The 24,338-nt window shown below is 45.0% G+C and overlaps 1 protein-coding gene across 1 annotated transcript in view; it reads right to left on the reverse strand.

Annotated features, from left to right (window-relative positions):
- Nucleotides 1-24,338, reverse strand: part of LOC126412657 (probable cytochrome P450 6a20) — a 121,285-nt gene that overhangs the window by 78,549 nt on the left and 18,398 nt on the right. Inside the window, exon 2 of the mRNA XM_050082360.1 lies at nt 12,209-12,427. Within this exon, the coding sequence (XP_049938317.1) occupies nt 12,209-12,405 (197 nt within the window). The 5' untranslated portion in view covers nt 12,406-12,427. The remainder of the gene's footprint in view (nt 1-12,208; nt 12,428-24,338) is intronic.

Raw genomic sequence — 24,338 nt, forward strand, 5'->3', positions numbered from 1 at the left:
TACCTATACTCATAATCAATTTCAAGCGCCAGTTATCGGAAAAGTGATTCGTTATGCTTGGTCCGGCGCGAAATTATTGCCAACGCGCCAAGTCTTCACCAGTGTTAACGACGTTTGTTTCCCGAGAGAGATTCATATGACGAAATGTCACTGTGATAAACATATTTGGCGCGATCCTCGTGGTTTCCGGAATATCTCTGTTTCGAAGGAAATGCATCAAATCTTCCTGAAGAATAAATATATGAATAAAATATAATAAATATAAATAAATAAATAAAATATAAATGAGAATTGATATGAGAATGAAATATCGAAATACGGGAATTTAAAAAGACTGTAACCATTCAGTATACCATACACACACATATATATTATATAATAAATATGTGACATATACTGTGAAATCCAGTTATAACTTTACAATTGATATGACGACCTTGTATCATTCGTGCAGTAACCCTCTACGAACATGGGTAGATAAATGAAAACAATGAAAACAATTTTTTTAAAAACAATCAGATTTCGTTCATGGGGCGAAAAATCAAGAAGCCATTACGTTAACCACTACGCCACCATTTCGCGTGAAGATATTGCGCGGTAAGAGCCACATAAATGACCACGAAAATAGCTCGAAAACTTTGACCATCGATTTTTCAGAAACGGTCGAGTATCTACGGATAAGCGTAGACATGTGTACGCTTACTTCGATCTTTCTTCCACTGAGCAAAGTTCCTGGGAAATCGAGGGTCGGCACTTGCCTTATTCTCTTCGCAGGTGCAACTATCATATCCATCCATCTGTCCTAAGGTTTTGGTTCAAACCCCATCGTGTGTAGTACACTTAAATGTCGACCGATTTGAATGAAAGTTAGCTGGGCATCTGCAGCCCTCCACCACCCCCACGGCCTCTGGCCTCCATAAAGCTCCCGTTCCTCCCCCCCCCCCCCCCCCCCATAGGCCATCCGCATTTGAGGTCATAATGCCCTCAGTGACACTGCTATCGAGCCTGTCAGGTGTAAAAACACGAAATTTCGTCTACATGTGATTTCTATGGCATTCATGCAGTACAGGAGATACATCTATGGCGAAAACTACGATTGTGTTACACCTGATCCCATGGACCAATACATGCAGCTCGATAGGCAAAAAATCCCGACTCACTTTGTGATCTGACTCCAATTTTTTTTTTCTTTTGCAAACTGCGCTTTCTTCTTATACGAATCAAAATGCGTAGTCTTGGTTTAATCATCCTTACATACTCCACATTCAAAGATACCAGCACTTCCTGTAGCATATGACTGATAATATACAGGGTGAATCACACAAAACTTGCACCGCAAATACTGCAGAAATGGAAAGTGCTATTGATTTGCGGTTTTAACAGTACGGATTGGTAGTCAAGGGCTCGTGTTGTTAGCCAATAATCACACTGTGAGAATACTTAGAAAGTGTATTTTCTGTGCAAATATGCACTTTTATAAATGAAATAATGCCTATTGACATTAACAAACTAAAGGTAGATTAAATAACAACGACTATGGTGTTTGCTGCAGGATTCTAGCGCTAATCGTTTACGAGATATCTTATTTTGGAAAGCTTCCACACTGACACTTGTTTGTACCATTCAACCTGCGTAATTCCTCGGTAAGATGTTGTTATATTTGCCTCCCTTAGTGAACCGCGACTTGCTAGTCAGTTAGTGTGTGACAGTCCAAGCAGTAGATAGTGAGTGAACGACGGGATTTACCAATACAGAAAAAGCCTACATGCTCATGGAGTATGGAGAGCATAGGAAGAATGCAGTTCGGTCTTGTATGGCGTATGCGGAAAGATATCCCAATAGACATCAACCATCTAGGCAATTATTTATAAGCCTCTTCAACCAGTTACTTGAAAGTTGTAGTTTAACTTCTAGATAACGAAAAATATGGAAACAAGTGACGACAGAAGAGAGGGAAATTAATGTTCTTGCTGCTGATGCAGTTACTGGGAGAGCGGTGTTCTGACCCCACGCCCCTCCTATCTGCATCCTCCACTGAGGATGACACGGCGGTCGGATACCGCAGATGTGTCATGTACCATGTTTAGTGATGAAGCCATATTTACCAATCATGGCTCTGTAAACCGCCGAGACATGCACTATTGGTCTCTTGACAATCCCCATTGACTTCGTCGCTTGGAACATCAAAGGCCATCGAGTGTAAACGTTTGGTGTGGGATAGTGAACCATCACTTCATAGGCCCGTTTGTCATAGATGGAACACTGAACGGGCATAAGTATCGCAGCCCTCTAACAGACCATCTTTCACGGATGCTAGAAGACGTTCCTCTGTAGACTAGGAGGAACCTGTGGTACCAACATGATGGCTGTCCAGCCCATAATGCACGAAGAGCTACAGCATGTCTTCACGAATTGTTTCCAAATCGCTGAAATGGGCGCAGAGGAACTGTACCTTGGTCGGTCCATTCCCCGGATATGATACCTGTAGACTTTTTTCCTATGGAGAAAGCTGAAAGACGCTGTTTACAAGCACACGCCAACTACACCCGATGATATGCACCGCCGTATTACTGCAGCCCTGACTACCAATCCATTCTGTGAAAAGCGCATATCAACAGCACTTTCCATTTGCGGCGCAAGTACCCTAGAGGACAAAAACTATAGAGGAAGTCAGAGATTGGAATACATCGAGTAAATAACAGAGTACGTAAGTTGCAAGTGCTACTCTAAGATGAAGAGGTTAGCACAGGAAAGGATTCGTGACGGGCCGCATCAAACCAGTTTGAAGACTGATGACCAAGTATATATATATATATATATATATATATATATATATATATATATATATATAGTCAGAAGACTGATGACCAAAAATATATATGCACATTTTTTTTGGTCATTAGTCTTCAAACTGGTTTGATGCGGCCCGCCACGAATTACTTTCCTGAGCTAACCTCTTCATCTCAGAGTAGCACTGGTAACCTACGTCCTCAATTATTTACTCGATGTATCCCAATCTCTGTCTTCCTCTACAGTTTTTGTCCTCTACAGCTCCCGCCAGTACCATGGAAGTCATTCCCTCATGTCTTAACAGATGTCCTACAATCCTGTCCCTTCTCCTTATCAGTGCTGTCCACATATTCCTTTCCTCTCCGATTCTGCGCAGAACCTCCTCATTCCATACCTTATCAGTGCACCTAATTTTCAACATTCATCTGTAGCACCACATCTCAAATGCTTCGATTCTCTTCTGTTCCGGTTTTCCCAAAGTCATTGTTTCACTACAACACAATTCTCTACTCCAGACGTACATTCTCAGAAATTTCTTCCTCAAATTAAGGCCAATATTTGATATTAGTAGACTTCTCTTGGCCAGGAATGCCCTTTTTGCCATTGCCAGTCTGCTTTTGATGTCCTCCTTGCTCCGTCCGTCATTGGTTATCTTACTGCCGAGGTAGCAGAACTCCTTATCTTCATCTACTTCGTGACCATCGATCCTGATGTTAAGTTTCTCGCTGTTCTCATTTCTACTACTACTAATTACCTTCGTCTTTCTCCGACTTACTCTCAATCCATACTCCGTACTCATTAGACTGTTCATTCCGTTCAGCAAATCATGTAATTCTTCTTCACTTTCACTCAGGATAGCAATGTCATCAGCGAATAGTGTCACTGATATCTTTTCACCTTGAATTTTAATTCCACTCCTGAACTTTACTTTTATTTCCATCATTGCTTCCTTGACGTACAGATTGAACAGTAGATGCGAAAGGCTACATCATTGTCTTACACCATTTTTAATACAAGCACTTCGTTCTTGGTCGTCCACTCTTATTATTCCCTCTTGACTGTTGTACATATTGTGTATGACCCGCCTCTCCTTACACACTCCTGGAAATTGAAATAAGAACACCGTGAATTCATTGTCCCAGGAAGGGGAAACTTTATTGACACATTCCTGGGGTCAGATACATCACATGATCACACTGACAGAACCACAGGCAGATAGACACAGGCAACAGAGCATGCACAATGTCGGCACTAGTACAGTGTATATCCACCTTTCGCAGCAATGCAGGCTGCTATTCTCCCATGGAGACGATCGTACAGATGCTGGATGTAGTCCTGTGGAACGGCTTGCCATGCCATTTCCACCTGGCGCCTCAGTTGGACCAGCGTTCGTGCTGGACGTGCAGACCGCGTGAGACGACGCTTCATCCAGTCCCAAACATGCTCAATGGGGGACAGATCCGGAGATCTTGCTGGCCAGGGTAGTTGACTTACACCTTCTAGAGCACGTTGGGTGGCACGGGATACATGCGGACGTGCATTGTCCTGTTGGAACAGCAAGTTCCCTTGCCGGTCTAGGAATGGTAGAACGATGGGTTCGATGACGGTTTGGATGTACCGTGCACTATTCAGTGTCCCCTCGACGATCACCAGTGGTGTACGGCCAGTGTAGGAGATCGCTCCCCACACCATGATGCCTGGTGTTGGCCCTGTGTGCCTCAGTCGTATGCAGTCCTGATTGTGGCGCTCACCTGCACGGCGCCAAACACGCATACGACCATCATTGGCACCAAGGCAGAAGCGACTCTCATCGCTGAAGACGACACGTCTCCATTCGTCCCTCCATTCACGCCTGTCGCGACACCACTGGAGGCGGGCTGCACGATGTTGGGGCGTGAGCGGAAGACGGCCTAACGGTGTGCGGGATCGTAGCCCAGCTTCATGGAGAAGGTTGCGAAAGGTCCTCGCCGATACCCCAGGAGCAACAGTGTCCCTAATTTGCTGGGAAGTGGCGGTGCGGTCCCCTACGGCACTGCGTAGGATCCTACGGTCTTGGCGTGCATCCGTGCGTCGCTGCGGTCCGGTCCCAGGTCGACGGGCACGTGCACCTTCCGCCGACCACTGGCGACAACATCGATGTACTGTGGAGACCTCACGCCCCACGTGTTGAGCAATTCGGCGGTACGTCCACCCGGCCTCCCGCATGCCCACTATACGCCCTCGCTCAAAGTCCGTCAACTGCACATACGGTTCACGTCCACGCTGTCGCGGCATGCTACCAGTGTTAAAGACTGCGATGGAGCTCCGTATGCCACGGCAAACTGGCTGACACTGACGGCGGCGGTGCACAAATGCTGCGCAGCTAGCGCCATTCGACGGCCAACACCGCGGTTCCTGGTGTGTCCGCTGTGCCGTGCGTGTGATCATTGCTTGTACAGCCCTCTCGCAGTGTCCGGAGCAAGTATGGTGGGTCTGACACACCGGTGTCAATGTGTTCCTTTTTCCATTTCCAGGAGTGTAGCTTACTCCTACTTTTTTCAGAATTTCGAACATCTTGCACCATTTTACATTGTCGAACGCTTTTTTCTAGCTCGACAAATCCTATGAAAGTGTCTTGATTTTTCTTATGTCTTGCTTCCACTATTAACCGCAACGTCAGAACTACCTCTCTCGTGCCTTTAGCTTTCCTAAAGGCAAAGTGATCGTCATCTAGCGCATTCTCAATTTTCTTTTCCATTCTACTGTATATTATTCTTATAAGCAACTTTGATGCATGAGCTGTTAAGCTGATTGTGCGATAATTCTCGCACTTGTCAGCTCTTGCCGTTTTCGTAATTGTGTGGATGATGCTTTTCCGAAAGTCGTATGGTATGTCACCTGACACATAAATTCTACACACCAAAGTGAATAGTCGTTTTGTTGCCACTTCCCCAAATGATTTTAGAAATTCTAATGAAATGTTATCTATCCCTTCTGCCTTATTTGATCTTAAGTCCTCCAAAGCTCTTTAAAATTCTGATTCTAATACTGGATCCCCGATCTCTTCTAAATCAACTCCTGTTTCTTCTTCTATCACATCAGACACATATTTCCCCTCATAGAGGCTTTCAATGTATTCTTTCCACCTACTCGCTCTCTCCACTGCATTCAACAATGGAATTCCCGCTGCACTCTTAACGTTATCACCCTTGCTTTTAATGTCACCGAAGGTTGTTTTGACTTTCCTCTATGTTGAGTCTGTCCTTCCGACTGTCATTTCTTTTTCGATGTCTTCACATTTTTCCTGCAACCATTTCGTCTTAGCTTCCCTGCACTTCCTATTTATTTCATTCCTCAGCTACTTGTATTTCTGTATTCCTGAGTTTCCCGGAACATTTTTGTTCTTCCTCCTTTCATTGATCAATTGAAGTATTTGTTCTGTTACCCATGGTTTCTTCGGGGTTATCTTCTTTGTAGTTATGTTTTCCTTCCCAACTTCTGTGATGGCCCTTTTTAGAGATGTTCATTCTTCTTCAACTGTACTGCCTACTGAGCTATTCCTTATTGCTGTATCTATAGCCTTAGAGAACTTCAACTGTATCTCGTTATTCCTTAGTACTTCCGTATACCACTTCTGTCGTATTGATTCCTCTTCACTAATGACTTAAACTTCAGCCTACTCTTCATCACTACTATATTGTGATCTGAGTCTGTATCTGCTCCTGGGTATGCCTAGCAATCCAGTATCTGATTTCGGAACCTCTGTCTGACCATGATGTATTCTAGCCGTAATCTTCCCGTTTCACCTGCCCTTTTCCAAGTATGCCTCCTCCTCTTGTGATTCTTGAACAGAGTATTCGCTATTACTAACTGAAACTTGTTACAGAACTCAATTAGTTTTTTTCCTCTCTCATTCCCCGACCCAAGCCCTTATTCTCCTGTAACCTTTTCTTCTACTCCTTCTCCTACAACTGCGTTCCATTCCCCCATGACTATTAGATTTTCATCCCCTTTTACATACTGTATTATCCTTTCAATATTCTCGTACACTTTCTCTATCTCTTCATCTTCAGCTTGCAACGTCGGCATGTATACCGGAACTATCTTTGTCGGCGTTGGTTTGCTGTCGATTCTGATAAGAAAAACCCTGTCACTGAACTGTTCACAGTAACACACTCTCTGCCCTACCTCCCTATTCACAACGAATCCTACTCCCGTTATATCATTTTCTACTTCTGTTGACATTACCCTATACTCATCTGACCAGAAATGCTTGTCTTCTTTGCACTTCACTTCACTGACCCCTATCTAGATTGAGTCTTTGCATTTCAGTTTTCAAATTTTCTAGTTTCCCTACCACGTTCAAACTTCTGACATTCCACGCCTCGACTCGTAGAACGTTATCCTTTCGTTGATTATTCAATATTTTTCTCATTGTAACCTCCCCCTTGGCAGTCCTTTCCCGGAGATCCGAATATACACGCACCCAATGTGGGCCTTATGCGTTCGGGGGTGACAATGCGAATCACACTTGGGGGTTTGCAGTAAGTATCGCTTTACTGCGCAATGGTGGACCTAGCTGTCTAGTCACAATTTAAGACGGAGATATCACGTATCTATACCTTATCAAACACTTAGAACAAAGATGATACAAGTATTATATGTTTTATATTTAAGCTGGACAAGAAATTTTTTTTCAATCCTGGATATTGTTCTCCACAATACCGTTAGATACAGGTGTTGATGAATTAGGACTGGTTCGCATGAATAATGTTATTCTTCAGGTCTCAGGAAGAAGAAACAATGTATCAAGCAGACTGAAGCCATTCGTCATTAAAGAAATTTCTCCTTTACGTGCACTTAAATGTGTTACGTATACACAAAACGAAACTGAGAATGGAAAAAGTTAAAGTCAAATAATGAGAAATGGAGTACTTGAGTAATCAGTTGCCACAGTGGAAGAATACATACAGTTATTCAGAAAAGAACAGGCCATTGACGTATCCACGTACCGTTTACAAAGTTTTTTACTCACAGTTTATGAAAGAGCTTGGGTATGACTGGGAAACACAAAATGACAATATTTTCTGAAACAGCAGTGTAAAGTGGTCACAAGTTGGAGTGCTTGAAGAAAATCGTGTATTCGAGGACGTTTACTCTGTCAATTAACATCCATTCCCATTCGGATCGGCTTAAAAAAATATGGTTACATCGTATCGAAATGTGGTGGAGTGAACATTGCGCATCTAGCAACAGAAGAGCTGCTTACAGAGTTTAAAACTGACGGGATAGCTACGTTTAAAGTTGATCTGCGGATGTTGTAAGCTTGAAGTCCTATACAGAAATTTCCCAAAAATCTGGAGAAAGACAGTTGGCCACACACATCCAAGAAGATGTGGAATGCTTTAACAATAGCGTAAAACAGGAAATAAAAGCAACAATTAAAATGACCGAGTGCTCTCTGCTAGAACTATAAGGAGAGCATATAACTGTTAAGGCCTTAAAAGAAATAGGTAATAGCAAAAAAATAGATATAAAATAGACTTCAAGAACATACCTTCTCTGTTTTCAATAAATTAATGGTGGGATTCGGATATAGATTTAAATTACAAGTTACAAATTGAGCAGGATGTTACTCAAAGTAGTTTGAATAACATCCTGCATCGGACAAACATATGGAAAGACTAGTTTTCTGTGTGTAAATCTACGAGTACATGTTTCAGTCAACAAGGCTTATGTACAATAATGTTTGTTTTGTTATTCGCTACCCTACTAAAAATCTTAAGCACATTTTTTTGTCTGTCTTCTTGGATAATGATTCATAAGCAGTCAAATGTGGGTACCTGGGTGACGTTGAAAAACAGCCACAACTTGGTAACTGAAAGTATAGTAACCCATGTTTCTTTCCTATATAAAGAGATTGCACTGAACAATTAATATAGTATATTTTATAGCAGCTCTTAGATAGAATGCCGTTCTGCATTCATGTCTGATACGACCATAGAGCACTCAGATCCTCACCTCGTGTTTTGTACAATACTTCCATGTCTTGTCGCAACAGAACTTTTCCCACACAAGCTCAAGCAGCACTTTAACTCCAATGGAGAGCCATCGACAGAAGAAGCAGTAACTTCGGGTGCGCAGAAGGGAAGTGTGTTAGTATCGTTGCTGATCATGACGTAGGTTAATGACCTCACAGACATTATTAACAGTAAAGTCAGAATTTTTGTAGGTGCTGCAGTTACCAATAGTTAACTACTGCCTGAAAAGAACTGCGTCAATGTTCAGTCAGAAACGGTACATTTCCAGAGATCGGTTTCTCTTCATTATATTATGTGTATCGTGTATTGAACCGGGGACCTAGAAACTACGGAGAGACTTCGTCCCCGCCGTATCAGGCCACAGCAGTCCACCCACACCACCGCCGCCTAACACCAAACCCAGGATTTTTGTGCGGTTCGGCCCCCAGTGGACATGCCGAATATGAGCAGATAGAGGAAGTGTGTGAGGATACCGAACGAGTAATTCAGTAGGTAAAGGGAGATGAAAATCTAATAGTCCTGGAGGTTGGATGCAGTTGTAGGGGAAGGAGGAGAAGAGAAGGTTACGGGGGGTCAGTACCATCACTCATTAATTTATGTGGTATATATCTGTCAACTGCTGTCGAAAACATTCCACAACTTTTCTACACGTAAATGATCAGATCGGAACGAGTGGAGACTGTCTCTTAAAAGGGCGTTAAGAGCATTTTTATCGGCTTTTTTAAACAAATATACTTTGCGTTTCTTTTTGATGGTTGTAGGTGTATTTAGCCTAGCAGCAACTGCCTTGTGGTCGCTAATCCCTGTATTCGTCATAATACTCACTATTTGTCCAGGATTATTTGTTGCTGAAAGGTCAAGTATGCTTTCGCAACCATTTACGCTTCGAGTGGGCTTGTGAACTAATTGTTCGAAATAATTTTCTGAGAAAGCATTCAGTACAGTTTCGGATGACGTTTTATGCCTGCCGCCGGCTTTAAACGTATAATTTTTGCAGCATATCGAGGATAGATTGAAGTCACCACCGACTATTACTGTGTGAACGGGGTACTTATTTGAGATGAGAATCAAGTTTTCTTTGAACTGTTCAGTAAATGGCTAAAATGGTTCAAATGGCTCTGAGCACTATGGGACTTAACATCTATGGCCATCAGTCCCCTAGAACTTAGAACTACTTAAACCTAACTAACCTAAGGACATCTCGGCTATCCTGGCGGGTCCTCAGGCAGGATTCGAACCTGCGACCGTAGCGGTCGCGCGGTTCCAGATTGTAGCGATAGAACCGCTCGGCCACTCCGGCCGGCATCTGTTCAGTAACTATATCTTCTGAGTCGGGGGGTCGATAAAACGATCCAATCAATAGTTTAGTCCGATTGTCAGGTATAACCTCTACCCATACTATTTCACACGAACTATCTACTTCAGTTCCGCTACAAGGCAAACTACCCCTGACAGCAATAAATACTCCACCACTCACTGTATTTAATCTATCCTTTCCGAACACTATTAGATCGTTTGAAAAAATTTCGGCTGAACTTATTTCCGGCTTTAGCCAGCTGTCTGTACCTACAACTATTTGAGCTTCAGTGCTTTCTATTAGGGCTTGGAGCTCTGGTTCTTTCCCAACACAGCTACGACAATTTACAACTACAATACCAATCGTTTCTACAACTACCTTACTGTGTTTTACCAGCCCACTTTTAGACGGACGCCCCTTCTGTGGTCCCCTGAGACCCTCTAACAATCTAAAAAAAACCGCACAGTCCCTTCCACACAGCCCCCGCTACCTGTGTGACCGCCTCCTGTGTGTAGGACTCCTGACCTATTAAGCGGAGTATCAAAGATAGTTATTAATTTAAGGAAGAAATTTCTGAGAATGTACGTTTGGAACATAGCATTGTTTGGCAGTGAGACATAGTCTGTGGAAAAACCGGAACAGAATAGAAACATTTGAGACGTTGTGGCACAGAAGAATGTTGTAAATTAGGTGGACTGCTAAGGTAAAAAATGAGGTTTCCCGCAGAATCGGAGAGGAAAGAAATGTATGGAAAACACTGACAAAAAGAAGGGGCAGGATCGTAGTACATCTGTTAAGATATCAGAAAATAACTCGCTTTATACTAGGAGGTACAGAGGGTAAAACCCGTGGAGAAAGACAGAAACTGGGATGAATCCAGTATGTACTTAAGGACATAGGTTGCAAGTGCAAGAGTCTGAATGAAAAGGTTGACACCGGAAGGGAATTCGTGACGTGCAGCATCAAACCAGTCGAAAGACTGATGGCTCTAAAAACAATTTGTCGACGGTGTAGCGTTCAACAAGCTGTAACAACGTAAATTTAGTAGCCAGCGCCATAAGATTTATGAATGTAAAACTGTATCTAGTCACTAGTATATAATATAATGTACTATAGATACTATAATGCAAACTGCCAGAAAACTGTCAAACTATCTGTTGCCATTATATTCATGTATATAGCGCACTCTCTCATAATTATTTTTGCTTTGTTTCGTCTTTACAATATTTAACAGAATTTGAGAACAAACATATTTTGTTAGTGAGACAGTGCTATATAGTCTCTGTATATTCAAGGCTTAGGAAAGCGTTAAATATTGTTTATTATGTGATGAAATATGGACTTCTTCAAAATCATCGTGACAGTCTTTGGATTAGTTCATATTCGTGGATATGTAGGCAAAAGGGACAACCATCAATACAGAGGCATATGTGAAGACTCTCAACAGACTCAAAAACCATTTCTGGCGTGTTCGGTCTGACAAGGTTCCAAAAGGAACCTTGCTCCACCATTACAATATTCGCCCACACAGAAGTCTCTGAAGCCGTAACACATCCCCAAACTGAGTTCGACATTTTCTCATTCACCCCATAGTGCAGAACAGGTGCCATCAGCAGATCACCTGTTTGAATCCCTCCAGGCTTCTCTATGTGGTACAAACTTTTAAGAAGGTGAGAGCATAATTCGTGCAGTGAAAGCATGACTGTGAACGCAGGAGAAGAGCTTTGACGAACAGGGAATATATGCTCTTACACAGTGCTCACCTAGATCCATAGAGCATGATAGAGCCCGTGCAGAAAAATAAAACATGTAAAACTAATGGGGGCATTTGCTGCCCCTCTCCCCCTTCCGAACACAGAGTTTTTATTCATTACTGCATTATGTTACACTTGTAGAAGTGATTCCCGTGATTCCGGTAGACCTCTCTTTTAAATAATTGTACCAGTACAGTTCTTGTGATATGCCACACCTCGGAACTGATTGACTCATTTATATCAAAAATACCACTTTTAGAGTCTTGTATAAATTTCTACTGACGGACATGGACACTCAATATGCGTGAATATTCGATTACGTAGTTTTGGTGTTTCGTTGACCTTACTTGTATATATCTCTGATGACTTCGGTGACGTGTTTCTTGCCGAGAATGGCGTCCTTCATGTTCCCAAATGGCACCGAAGGCTCCAGGCAGGGCACTCCCAGACTCTGCCAGTATCCATAGTTCCACGACAGGTACTTCCATAGGAGCCACGCCGTCAGAACAACGAGGGCACCGGTAGTACACCAATCCATGGACATAGCGCTCGCTATCTACCAGAAACTGGAAAATAACAAAACAAGATAAGTATTATCAGTCATTCTTCTTTCATTATAGTTCATAGTGAGAAGGGCTAGTCCACCCAATACGCATCGCTAGCAGTTCGGTGAACAGTTGAGGAAAAGCTGATTTTTAGGGAGCAGTTCCTTACTATACAAGTCACAAAAACCTCTCGTCGAACCCCTAACACGTTCTAGCTGTATATCTCATCTGACAAACCATTCCAGGAGGCAGTAATGGAAACCTCTGTGCGAGCTCGAATCTCTCTAATTTTACTTTCTATTGAGGCTTACCAGGAATCGTTCTTCAAATAAACCATCCGCGACTAGAACAGGAAAAGGCGGAAGCAACAATCACGCACAAAGTTTCCTCTGGCACACACCGTAAAGTGGTTTACAAATCAAATGGTTCAAATAGCTCTGAGCACTATGGGACTTAACATCTGAGGTCATCAGTCCCCTAGAACTTAGAACTAATTAAACCTAACTAACCTAAGGACATCACACACAACCATGCCCGAGGCAGGACTCAAACCTGCGACCGTAGCGGTCGCGCGGTTCCAGACTGAAGCGCCTAGAACCGCTCGGCCACTGCGGCCGGCAGTGGTTTACAGTAGGCACATGTAGAGGTAGGGATCTGGAGAAAGGACTGGCTAGAGCAACAGTCGAACACCCTCTCTATCGAGGCAGATGAGCACAGCGCAGGCAACATGCGGTCTTGCGTTATCTTGCCAGAATATAGCGCTATGAAGACCTCAAAAAAGTATACTGTTTGAGAGTACAGTACACAGAAGTACAGCGAAGCAGACACACAGTCTCGTACTTTGTCAGAAAGCGTGAGAAAATCAAAGTACATCTCTCATACTTCAAAGAAAGATATTATAAGCTAGCACAAACAGTCCAAAAGAACAGATAAGTGAGTAATCCATACACAACAGCAAAGTCAATATATCTTATAACAAATTCAGCGGAACAAACAGCTTAATAAACTTTAGCGAAGTGTCTTGGCCATGGCTAGCGCCATCCTTAAGTAGCAAGGGGTATCGCACATGTCATACCACGTGGCTTCAGCACACAGAGGTCTCAGCACAGAGAGCACAAACCACTGTTGCCATGAGTCGCCTCCAGCTTCTTCATTTCCTCGTCACTCGCTGTGTGAGACACCAAGCCTCTCATTCGTGTAACTGACGTGTAGGGCTGGTAATGTCCAAGGCATTACTTGCCTGCTTGAACCAGGCGTGTGGGAGGGGGGGGGGGGGGGCATTGGACTGGGAGGACAAGGATCAGCCTCCCTGGGAGCCTATACCTTAACAAATCTCAGCTTCCACTTTGTCCTGTGTAGTTCTTCGCTGCATGGATGGGGTTCGTATTGGCATGAGGTAGAAGGCAGAGGAGACTGCCAATGCCAGCTAGGACGCTATGTAATGAGGTGGCAGCTTTGGTGGATGGTGGTTGGGCATCCGCTGTGTCATAATTTTGCGGAGGAGGTGGGGGGATGGTGGTCTCTCAGAAGACATGGGGGGATGGTGGTCTCTCATATGACATGACCGGATCTGATTACAGCTGGGGATCAGATAGTCCCGCCAGCTGCTATCTCAAACATTTGATGCCCCCTGTTTCCAATGACAGTACCTGGAATCCATAAAGCGAAAAGTATGGGGCCCAGCAAAGGGAGCCCAGGAAGGTCTCGGAGCCTTATAATGTGCTCTGCCTGCACCCTTCTAGCAGCCATTCTGGGCTATGGTCATTGTCAGGGGTGGGCCGCTATGTCACGAGGAAGTTCCTGAATGTGTCCCCTGCTGTTTTTGTTGTTGTGGTCTTCAGTCCTGAGACTGGTTTGATGCAGCTCTCCATGCTATTCTATCCTGTGCAAGCTTCTTCATCTCCCAGTACCTACTGCAGCCTACATCCTTCTGAATCTGCTTAGTGTATTCATCTCTTGGTTTCCCTCTACGATTTTTACCCTCCACGCTGCCCTCCAATACTAAATTGGTGATCCCTCGATGTCTCAGAACATGTCCTACCAACCGATCCCTTCTTCTAGTCAAGTTGTGCCACAAGCTCCTCCTCTCCCCAATTCTATTCAATACCTCCTCATTAGTTATGTGATCTACCTATCTAATCTTCAGCATTCTTCTGTAGCACCACATTTCGAAAGCTTCTATTCTCTTCTTGTCCAAACTATTTATCGTCCTTCCCGGCGGGGTCAGGGATTTTCTCTGCCTCGTGATGACTGGGTGTTGTGTGATGTCCTTAGGTTAGTTAGGTTTAAGTAGTTCTAAGTTCTAGGGGACTGATGACCATAGATGTTAAGTCTCATAGTGCTCAGAGCCATTTCTTTATTTATCGTCCACGTTTCACTTCCATACATGGCTACACTCCATACAAATACTTTCAGAAATGACTTCCTGACACTTAAATCTACACTCGATATTAACAAATTTTTCTTCTTTAGAAACGCTTTCTTTGCCATTGCCAGTCTACATTTTATATCCTCTCTACTTCGACCATCATCAGTTGTTTTGCTCCCCAAATAGCAAAACGCCTTTATTACTTTAAGTCTCTCATTTCCTAATCTAATTCCCTCAGCATCACCCAACTTAATTCGACTACATTCCATTATCCTAGTTTTGCTTTTGTTGGTGTTCATCTTATACCCTCCACTCATTCCGTTCAACTGCTCTTCCAAGTCCTTTGCTGTCTCTGACAGAATTACAATGTCATCGGCGAACCTCAAAGTTTTTATTTCTTCTCCATGGATTTTAATTCCTCCTCCACACTTTTCTTTTGTTTCCTTTACTGCTTGCTCAATATACAGATTGAATAACATCGGGGATAAGCTACAGCCCTGTCTCACTCCCTTCCCAACCACTGCTTCCCTTTCATACCCCTCGACTCTTATAACTGCCATCTGGTTTCTGTACAAATTGTAAATAGCCTTTCGCTCCCTGTATTTTACCCCTGCAACCTTCAGAATTTGAAAGAGAGTATTCCAATCAACATTTTTAAAAGCTTTCTCTAAGTCTATAAATGCTAGAAACGTAGGTTTTGTTGTGTCGGTATCTGGGCCGACACCGTGAAGTTGAGATGGCTGAAAATGAACGCTAGACTAACGCTGTAGCCGATAGGGCACGCAAGGCTAACGCCGACGGGCGTGAAGTCTGGAACATGAGAACTTATAAATGAATAAGAAGAAAAGTATGTAGATGCTTATTACTTATCTTTTTATTAGTCCTTGGAATACATCTCTCTTGAATACTCGTAAGCTATAGGCACTGATACAAATGGCGCCTTGCTAGTTCGTAGCCCTTAACTTAGCTGATGGCTATTCTGTCTCTCGGCTAATGAGAGAGAAAGGCTTCGTACATCTGGTCGGTAGCTAGGTTCTCGTACAACTGGGCGGTAGCAAGGTTCTCGTACAACTGGGGCGAGTGCTCTCTCGTATCACAAGACCTGCCTTGGTGGTGGCGCTAGGTCTGCGATCACAGTGGCGACACGCGGGTCCGACATGTACTACATGGACCGCGGCCGATTTAAGCTACCACCTAGCAAGTGTGGTGTCTGGCGGTGACACCACATTCCTCCCCCGCAAATCGGCGAACGGTCGTGTGATAAGGCTTCCGCCCGCCGTGGGGAGGACCACATGTTGACGTATGCGATGAGGTGGGGAGCCTAACAACAGGCGAGGCTGTGCCACCCGCACCCGGCCATGCGGTCCGAGGGGAGCTAGGAAACGCCTGAAAAACTAGTCCAGGGTGCACGTCAACATGCGGTGTATGCGCCCGTAAAGAGACAGGAGTGACCGAAGGATCAACCTCCATTGCGTCGGGGTAGCCGACGCGCGATGACGTCATGTGGTCCGGAGCGGGCGGGAGTTCCATGGCGGAGGACAGCTGGTCACGGGAAGCGATCGGCGGCGCGTGACCCTGGGAGGCGCTTGGCGGCTGCAACGAAGCGTCGAAGGCGGGCGGCGCCGGCGGGAGAACAAGCGGCGGCGGCGGCGGCTGCTGCTGCTGCGGCGGCGGCGGCGCGTCGCCATGGGGCAAAATGGAAGGCATCGTCGGTAACACCTGGGGATGAGGCGAGCCAGTAGATGGGTCCCCAGGGCGCTGATCGGACGGCACCGTCGCTGAAAGCAGACGGGGAGCGGCAGAACCCGAGCGACGACAGAGGCGCAGCTGATTGAGATGCCGACGCACCTCACCAGAGGCCCCCAAAACCAAATACATCGCGCGGCCGAGGCAGCGAAGAATGCGCCCTGCGAGCCAACGCCGTGAACCTCGATAGTTGCGATAAAATACAACGTCGCCTGGAGCAAAAGCAGGAGTCTGCCGCTGCACAGGAACCTGATGCGGCGGATACAGCAAAGACATCAAGGTGCGATGAGGACGACCGTGGAGCAACTCAGCCGGCGAGCGACCATCTCGGGGCTGAGAGCGATACGAAGACAAAAAGAGCAACAATGCGTCCTCCCGAGAATGCGACTCTTTCAATTTCAACATCTGTGACTTGAAAGTCCGGACCAATCGTTCAGCGGCACCGTTGGACTGAGGCGAAAACGGCGCGGATGTCAGATGTTGAATACCATTGGCCTGGCAGAATGACTGAAATTCTGCGGACATGAATTGTGGGCCATTGTCGGAAACAATAGTCTGCGGAAGACCTTCAATGCAAAAGATAGCAGACAACGCTTGGATGGTGGCGGAGGACGTCGTGGAAGACATCCGGACAACAAAAGGAAAATTACTGAAGGCGTCGACCAGAACCAACCATCGAGCATTCCAGAAGGGACCAGCAAAATCAATGTGCAAGCGTTGCCAAGGGGAAGTGGCTTTTGGCCATGCAAAGACTCTCCGCGGCGGTGCGGCTTGTTGTTCGGCACACGCCGGGCACGAAGAACACATATTCGTAATCGCAGCATCTATTCCGAACCAAGTACAGTGCTGACGAGCAAGTTGTTTCGTTCGCACTATACCCCAATGTCCTTGGTGAAGAAGCCGTAAAACAGAGGACTGTAACGAACGTGGGACCACGACTCTGGACTCATCATTATCAGAACGCAACAACAAAACACCACGTCGAACAAAAAGTCTCTCCTTGTGAGCGAAAAATCGGCGAACCAACGGATCCTCGATCCGAGACTTTGACAAAGGCCATTGCGTAGCAACAAAACGTAAAACAGTAGCAAGGACAGGGTCAGCAGCTGTGGCTGTAGCGACACGACGAAAATCAATCGGAAACGATTCGACCACTTCATCGGTTTCCGAATCAATGAACATGCAAGCAAGTTCGGAAGAATCGAATGCTTTATCCTCAGCAACAGGCAAACGGGACAACGCATCGGCGTTTCCGTGCTTAGCAGTGGACCGATACAAGATATCGTAGCGGTACTGCGAGAGGAAAATAGACCAGCGAATGAATTTCTGCGCTGTACGTGGAGGTACAGGCTTGGTCGGATGAAAAAGCGATGTCAAAGGTTTGTGGTCTGTGATGATGGTAAAGTGACGACCATACAAGAAATCATGGAACTTAGTAACACCAAACACGAGAGCCAAAGCTTCTTTCTCTATCTGTGAATAATTTCTTTGCGCAGACGAGAGCAATTTGGACGCAAAGGCAATAGGGCGATCATGGGAGCCAACTTTGTGCGCAAGCACAGCACCGATCCCGAAATCCGATGCATCTACCATCAACAAAAGGGGTTTCCGGGGATCGAATGGCGTAAGGCAAGTATTAGAAAGCAACGCCGATTTCAACTGGCGAAAGGCGCGTTCGCATTCCGTCGTCCAGACGAACGGAACACCTTTACGGCGTAAGCGATGAAGCGGAGCTGAAATGGAAGAGGCATTGCGCACAAATTTATTGTAATAATTAATTTTACCCAACACACTCTGTAGCTGTTTCACATTTTGAGGGGAAGGCAATTCTTGTATGGCACGGAGGTGCTCTGGACTCGGATGTATGCCTTGGGCATTAATGACATGTCCCAGGTATGGTAAGTCACGAGCAAAAAACACACATTTGTCCTTCCTCAAGCGAAGACCATTTTGCCGCAAGACCTGAAAGAATGTTCGTAAGTTCGCAAGATGATCTTCTTCTGTCTGTCCGGAGATCACTATATCGTCCAGATAGTTTGCTGCAGTAGGGACCGACGCACAAATAGTTTGTAAATATTGCTGAAACAAGGCAGGGGCGGATGCACACCCGAATGGCAGTCTTTTGAAGCGGTACAATCCAAGATGCGTGTTAACCACCAATACGCGCTGGGATTCGTCGTCCACCGGTATTTGCAAGTACGCATCGGCTAGGTCCAACTTTGAAAAATATTTTCCCGGGCACAGTTTAGCAAAAAGATCTTCCGGGCGGGGCAAAGGAAAAGTAGCAGTCACTAGCTGTGGATTCACTGTGGCCTTGAAGTCCACGCAAAGTCTCAATTTTCCGGAAGGTTTTGGCAAAATTACTAAGGGTGAGGCCCAGAGAGAAGCTTGCACACGTTCAATTACACCCTGTGATTCGAGATCGTGTAACGTTCTTGCGACCTCATCACGCAATGCGTGGGGAACATTGCGCGCCCTGAAAAATTTCGGTTGCGCGTTGACCTTCAGTTCTAAATGTGCTTCATAGTTTTTAGCGCAACCTAAGCCCGGTGCAAAAATGTCTGCAAATTCGGCACACAGCCGAGAAACACTGTCTGTAGGCACAGTCTGATTCACTGATAGGACCTGATTTACAATAGACATGTTAAACAACTGAAATAAATCGAGACCAAACAAATTCACTGCAGAAGAAGAACGAAGAACGTAAAATGACACAAGTTTTGTTTGTCCCTTGTATGTTGCAAGAAGGCTGCACTGTCCTAACACAGGAATTGTCTGTCCGGAATATGTAGTTAGCTTAACATTTGCGGAACGCAACTGAGGTTTGCCCAGTTGTTTGTACGTGTCGTGATTGAGCAATGAAACTGCAGCTCCGGTATCGAGCTGGAATGGTATCACTTTGCCTTCAAAGTCTAAGTCCACAAAAAGTTTATTGTCTTGCTGACGACAAGAGCGACTGTTTTGTGCAATTGGAACAGACACTGGTACAGAATCACTTGCTAATTGACGTGATTTCCGGCGACGTCGACGCACAGTTTTTGTGGGACGAACACAGTTACCGTTAGAGAAAGTGTCACTGGACGAAGCGGAATTAACGACATGAATGGCCATAGGCGAAGGTCCACGAGCCTGAGTGTCCTTGGTTCGATTCCGGCGCGAAGCAAAGGGCCTGGAATGATTGTGATTGTCTGATCTGAGCTTTTTCTGGCAAACACTTTGAACATGTCCTTTCTTATTGCAGAAAAAGCAAATAGCTTGGCGTGACGGGCAATGTTCACGCGAATGTCTAGTAGCACACCGCGGGCATGATTTCACTGCATTCGTGTGCTGGCGCGGCACACCTGGCTTAGCACGCGGCGGCCGCTGTGTCGACGTGCGCAAGGCCCGGTTACCGGGCCGCGCAGCGCGTCCAGCGGGCCGGTTAATGTTACACACGGCTGGCGAAGTTTCAAAAGATTCCTGAGCACAGTCAAGTGTGTCCTGTCTATCCAATATGTCTATCACTTGTTGAAGGGAGGGATTAACTAGTTTCAAAATTTGCTCCCGTATGCGAACATCAGAAACGTTCTGTGCAATTGCATCACGCACCATTGTATCTGAATAAGAAAGACCACAGTCACATTCAAAGGCACAGTCCCTAGTAAGTCCTTGCAATGTTGCTACCCACTCCCTATTAGTTTGACCGGCCGTACGTTTTGTACGAAAGAACGTATACCGTTTTGCAACCACATTAACTGTTTCTTTGAAATAGGCATCTAATGCAGACAAAATTTCCTCGTAGGACAGAGTTGCTACGTCTCGTCGGGGAAACAATTTCACTATCACACGGTATGTGGACACACCGACACAAGAAAGCAAAAACGGCTGCCGCTCATTACCTTGAATTCTGTAGGCAGCGAGGTGAAAGTTGAACTGGCGAGACCACTCGTGCCAGGTCTCATCGGCTGCCACGTATGGTCGAAAGGGAGGTGCAACAGCGTTTAGTGGCAGCGGTAGCGAAGAAGCGGCGGCGGCCGCATCGGTTTGAATGGTACGTTGACCCTGGGCGAGCTGTCCAAGGGCATCCAGTAACGCCTGCGTCTGCTGATTCTGCAAGCGATAAAATTCGGACAGTACATCTGGAGAATGTGGCGAAGCCATGACACAAATAAATGTAAGCAATCAGAAAGAAAACTTTAATTCGTCGCCAATGTTGTTTCGGTATCTGGGCCGACACCGTGAAGTTGAGATGGCTGAAAATGAACGCTAGACTAACGCTGTAGCCGATAGGGCACGCAAGGCTAACGCCGACGGGCGTGAAGTCTGGAACATGAGAACTTATAAATGAATAAGAAGAAAAGAATGTAGATGCTTATTACTTATCTTTTTATTAGTCCTTGGAATACGTCTCTCTTGAATACTCGTAAGCTATAGGCACTGATACAAATGGCGCCTTGCTAGTTCGTAGCCCTTAACTTAGCTGATGGCTATTCTGTCTCTCGGCTAATGAGAGAGAAAGGCTTCGTACATCTGGTCGGTAGCTAGGTTCTCGTACAACTGGCCGGTAGCAAGGTTCTCGTACAACTGGGGCGAGTGCTCTCTCGTATCACAAGACCTGCCTTGGTGGTGGCGCTAGGTCTGCGATCACAGTGGCGACACGCGGGTCCGACATGTACTACATGGACCGCGGCCGATTTAAGCTACCACCTAGCAAGTGTGGTGTCTGGCGGTGACACCACAGGTTTGCTTTCCTTAATCTTTCTTCTAAGATCAGTCGTAGGGTCAGTATTGCCTCACGTGTTCCAACATTTCTACGGAATCCAAACTGATCTTCCCCGAGGTCGGCTTCTATCAGTTTTTCCATTCGTCTGTAAAGAATTCGTGTTAGTATTTTACAGCTGTGACTTATTAAACTGATAGTTCGGTAATTTTCACATCTGTCAACACCTGCTTTCTTTGGGATTGGAATTATTATATTCTTCTTGAAGTCTGAGGGTATTTCGCCTGTCTCGTACATCTTGCTCACCAGATGGTAGAGTTTTCTCAGGACTGGCTCTCCCAAGGCTGTCAGTAGTTCTAATGGAATGTTGTCTACTCTGGGGGCCTTGTTTCGACTCAGGTCTTTCAGTGCTCTATCAAACTCTTCACGCAGTATCATATCTCCCATTTCATCTTCATCTACATCCTCTTCCATTTCCATAATATTGTCCTCAAGTACATCGCACTTGTATAGACCATCTATATACTCCTTCCACCTTTCTGCTTTCCCTTCTTTGCTTAGAACTGGGTTTCCATCTGAGCTCTTGATATTCATACAAGTCGTTCTCTTTTCTCCAAAGGTCTCTTTAACTATCGTGTAGGCAGTATCTATCTTACCCCTAGTGATATAAGCCTCTACATCCTTACATTTGTCCTCTAGCCATCCCTGCTTAGCCATTTTGCGCTTCCTGTCGATCTCATTTTTGAGACGTTTGTATTCCTTTTTGCCTGCTTCATTTACTGCATTTTTATATTTTCTCCTTTCATCAATTAAATTCAATATTTCTTCTGTTACCCAAGGGTTTCTACTAGCCCTCGTTTCTTTACCTATTTGATCCTCTGCTGCCTTCACTATTTTATCCCCCTGCTGTAGTCACCCATTATTGTATCGGCCATTAAAAATTGAATTTTTCTGGAATTGCTTTGTTTTTCGGAAATCCTGCTCATCCAAAACAACTTCCTGGAACCTAGTGGCACTACACCGTGCGAATCACTCCTTAATGTATTTGTTCACGGTTTAACTGGTTTGTCTTATACGCTAGACGCACGCACCTCGTGACAGCTCTACACTGGCAACAGCTTTCTGTCGCCGAAGGATAACTTTGGTGTGATGTTCAGTTGGAACGTTTACTTTCAGACTCTTGTTGTATCCTTCACCCACTTCATGCTCGTCGTGTGCATCAGACTTCGGCTGTGCTGTAAACAGGTCGCTGTGCAGGTCACCTGCTTGCCCTGCAAGGCTGTGACTCATTACTTGCCCTCGAGCTACTTCCCGAACTTCTGGCGTTTCACTCTTCAACAGATTCAGTCCTCTTGACTTAATTTCCCACTCTACGAACTCGTCTCCTCTTCCTTTTCTTCTGTTCATAATGCTTCTGGGGAAACAGTTGTGTCTATACCGTTTCTGCCATAACATTTTCGACACAACTGTCAATACTTTCTTGTGTATTCCCCGTAGTATCTAAAACAATAACATTATCTGCAGTTCCTATTTGGACGATGTAAAAATCACCAGCATATTCACTTCTTCGTGCATCTGGCCAATGCTCTATGGCCTCGGCACAACATGCATCATCGCCCGAAGGGGGAGATACTGCTCCACTTAAATCACCCATGTTGCTATCCCCACACTCAGTCACTTCAGTAGAGCCCACACTCAATCCTGCTACCTCAGACTCTACAGTTCAACTGCATATCGAAGCTGGTACTTGTACATTATTCTCTTTAACGTCAACAACGTGATTATTATGTGCATCGCGTGAATTTCCACGAATTTGTATTATGCCATCATCTACAACTGCTTTAATTTTCCCACTAAAGAAATCATCCACCCATCTGCTACGTTCTTCCCTACTCCTTTGAGGACCGAATGGTTCAAGTACATTAACGGTAATTAACAGGAACTAGTAAACTATCCACAAGCCTGCTCTTCTCCCTTTCAGCTTCCTCCTTGTCCCTCCTCTCTGCTTCTTCTGTTCCACTTCTCTCCATAATTGACATAATCCGCACATCTTGAGGCTCTTTTTCCATTACCCAGTCCTCCTGCTTTCTCCACATCTTCTCCCTATACTCCGGAAGTTTGTAATAAGCTGCTTCCTTCACCTCAGCATCATCTAATCTCCTAGATCGCTCTTTCTTCTCCGCTAGCCTCTTAAAATTCTCGATACCTATCCTGTGGTAGCACATTGCATTACCGAAAACCCTGCTCTTGTGGTGGTGACCACTATATGATTACCTCTTGTCAGTTACACAACCATAAACGAGAAAACAGAAACTACTTAAACATACCACTATCCTAACACTTAAATACTGAGCCATATTCCTTGCTCTGCGCGAAACAGGCTCAAATCACGAGAACACTTAATAACAACACTGTCATATTACTTCTTATGGTCACTTAACATCTCTCGCCTGAGAGGCTGCTCATAACCGCTACTACACATCGAAACAACACCAAACTTAGCTACACCTCCTGAATCACCATAACAACAATAGGCGATGAGCCATACCTCTTGTTCATGATACCCATATTGCCCGTAGTAACCAACTGAAAACTAACACATTTATATAGGAAATGTACACGCAGTTGCAAAGAGCTGTGTAAGGGAATGACGACAAAGAAAATTAGTGCTAGATCGGGACTCGAACCTGGATTTCCACCTTTAAGCGACCTGTTGCCCTAACCGCTTTGGCTGTCCGCGTACGACTCACAGCCTAACCCAAACTTTTGTATGTCGTCGTTCCTGCATCACAACCTGTACGAGTACATACATTATGTAAATTCCGTACAGGGGAGAGCATTTTAATTGAAAGTCGCTGCCTGGTATTGGCGGATAAATGCTACACTGCAGTGCCTGTGCCGTTGTAAAGAACGATCTTCTTAACACCACAAGCACTGCAATATCGAACTTATATTCACGCTTCCTCCAAATACCATCTGCGTCCACCTGCCACACACTGAACTTAACAAGTATTTCTCTACCCCTGATAAAACCTACTCATTTGCCATGACATCGCAGTCGAACAAAAATAAAATAAAAAGATTGCACTCATTCCAAAATGCGTCGACGAAACTGCACC

This window comes from Schistocerca serialis, chromosome 7 (genome assembly GCF_023864345.2).
Source record: "Schistocerca serialis cubense isolate TAMUIC-IGC-003099 chromosome 7, iqSchSeri2.2, whole genome shotgun sequence".
NCBI classification, from domain to species: Eukaryota; Metazoa; Arthropoda; class Insecta; order Orthoptera; family Acrididae; genus Schistocerca; species Schistocerca serialis.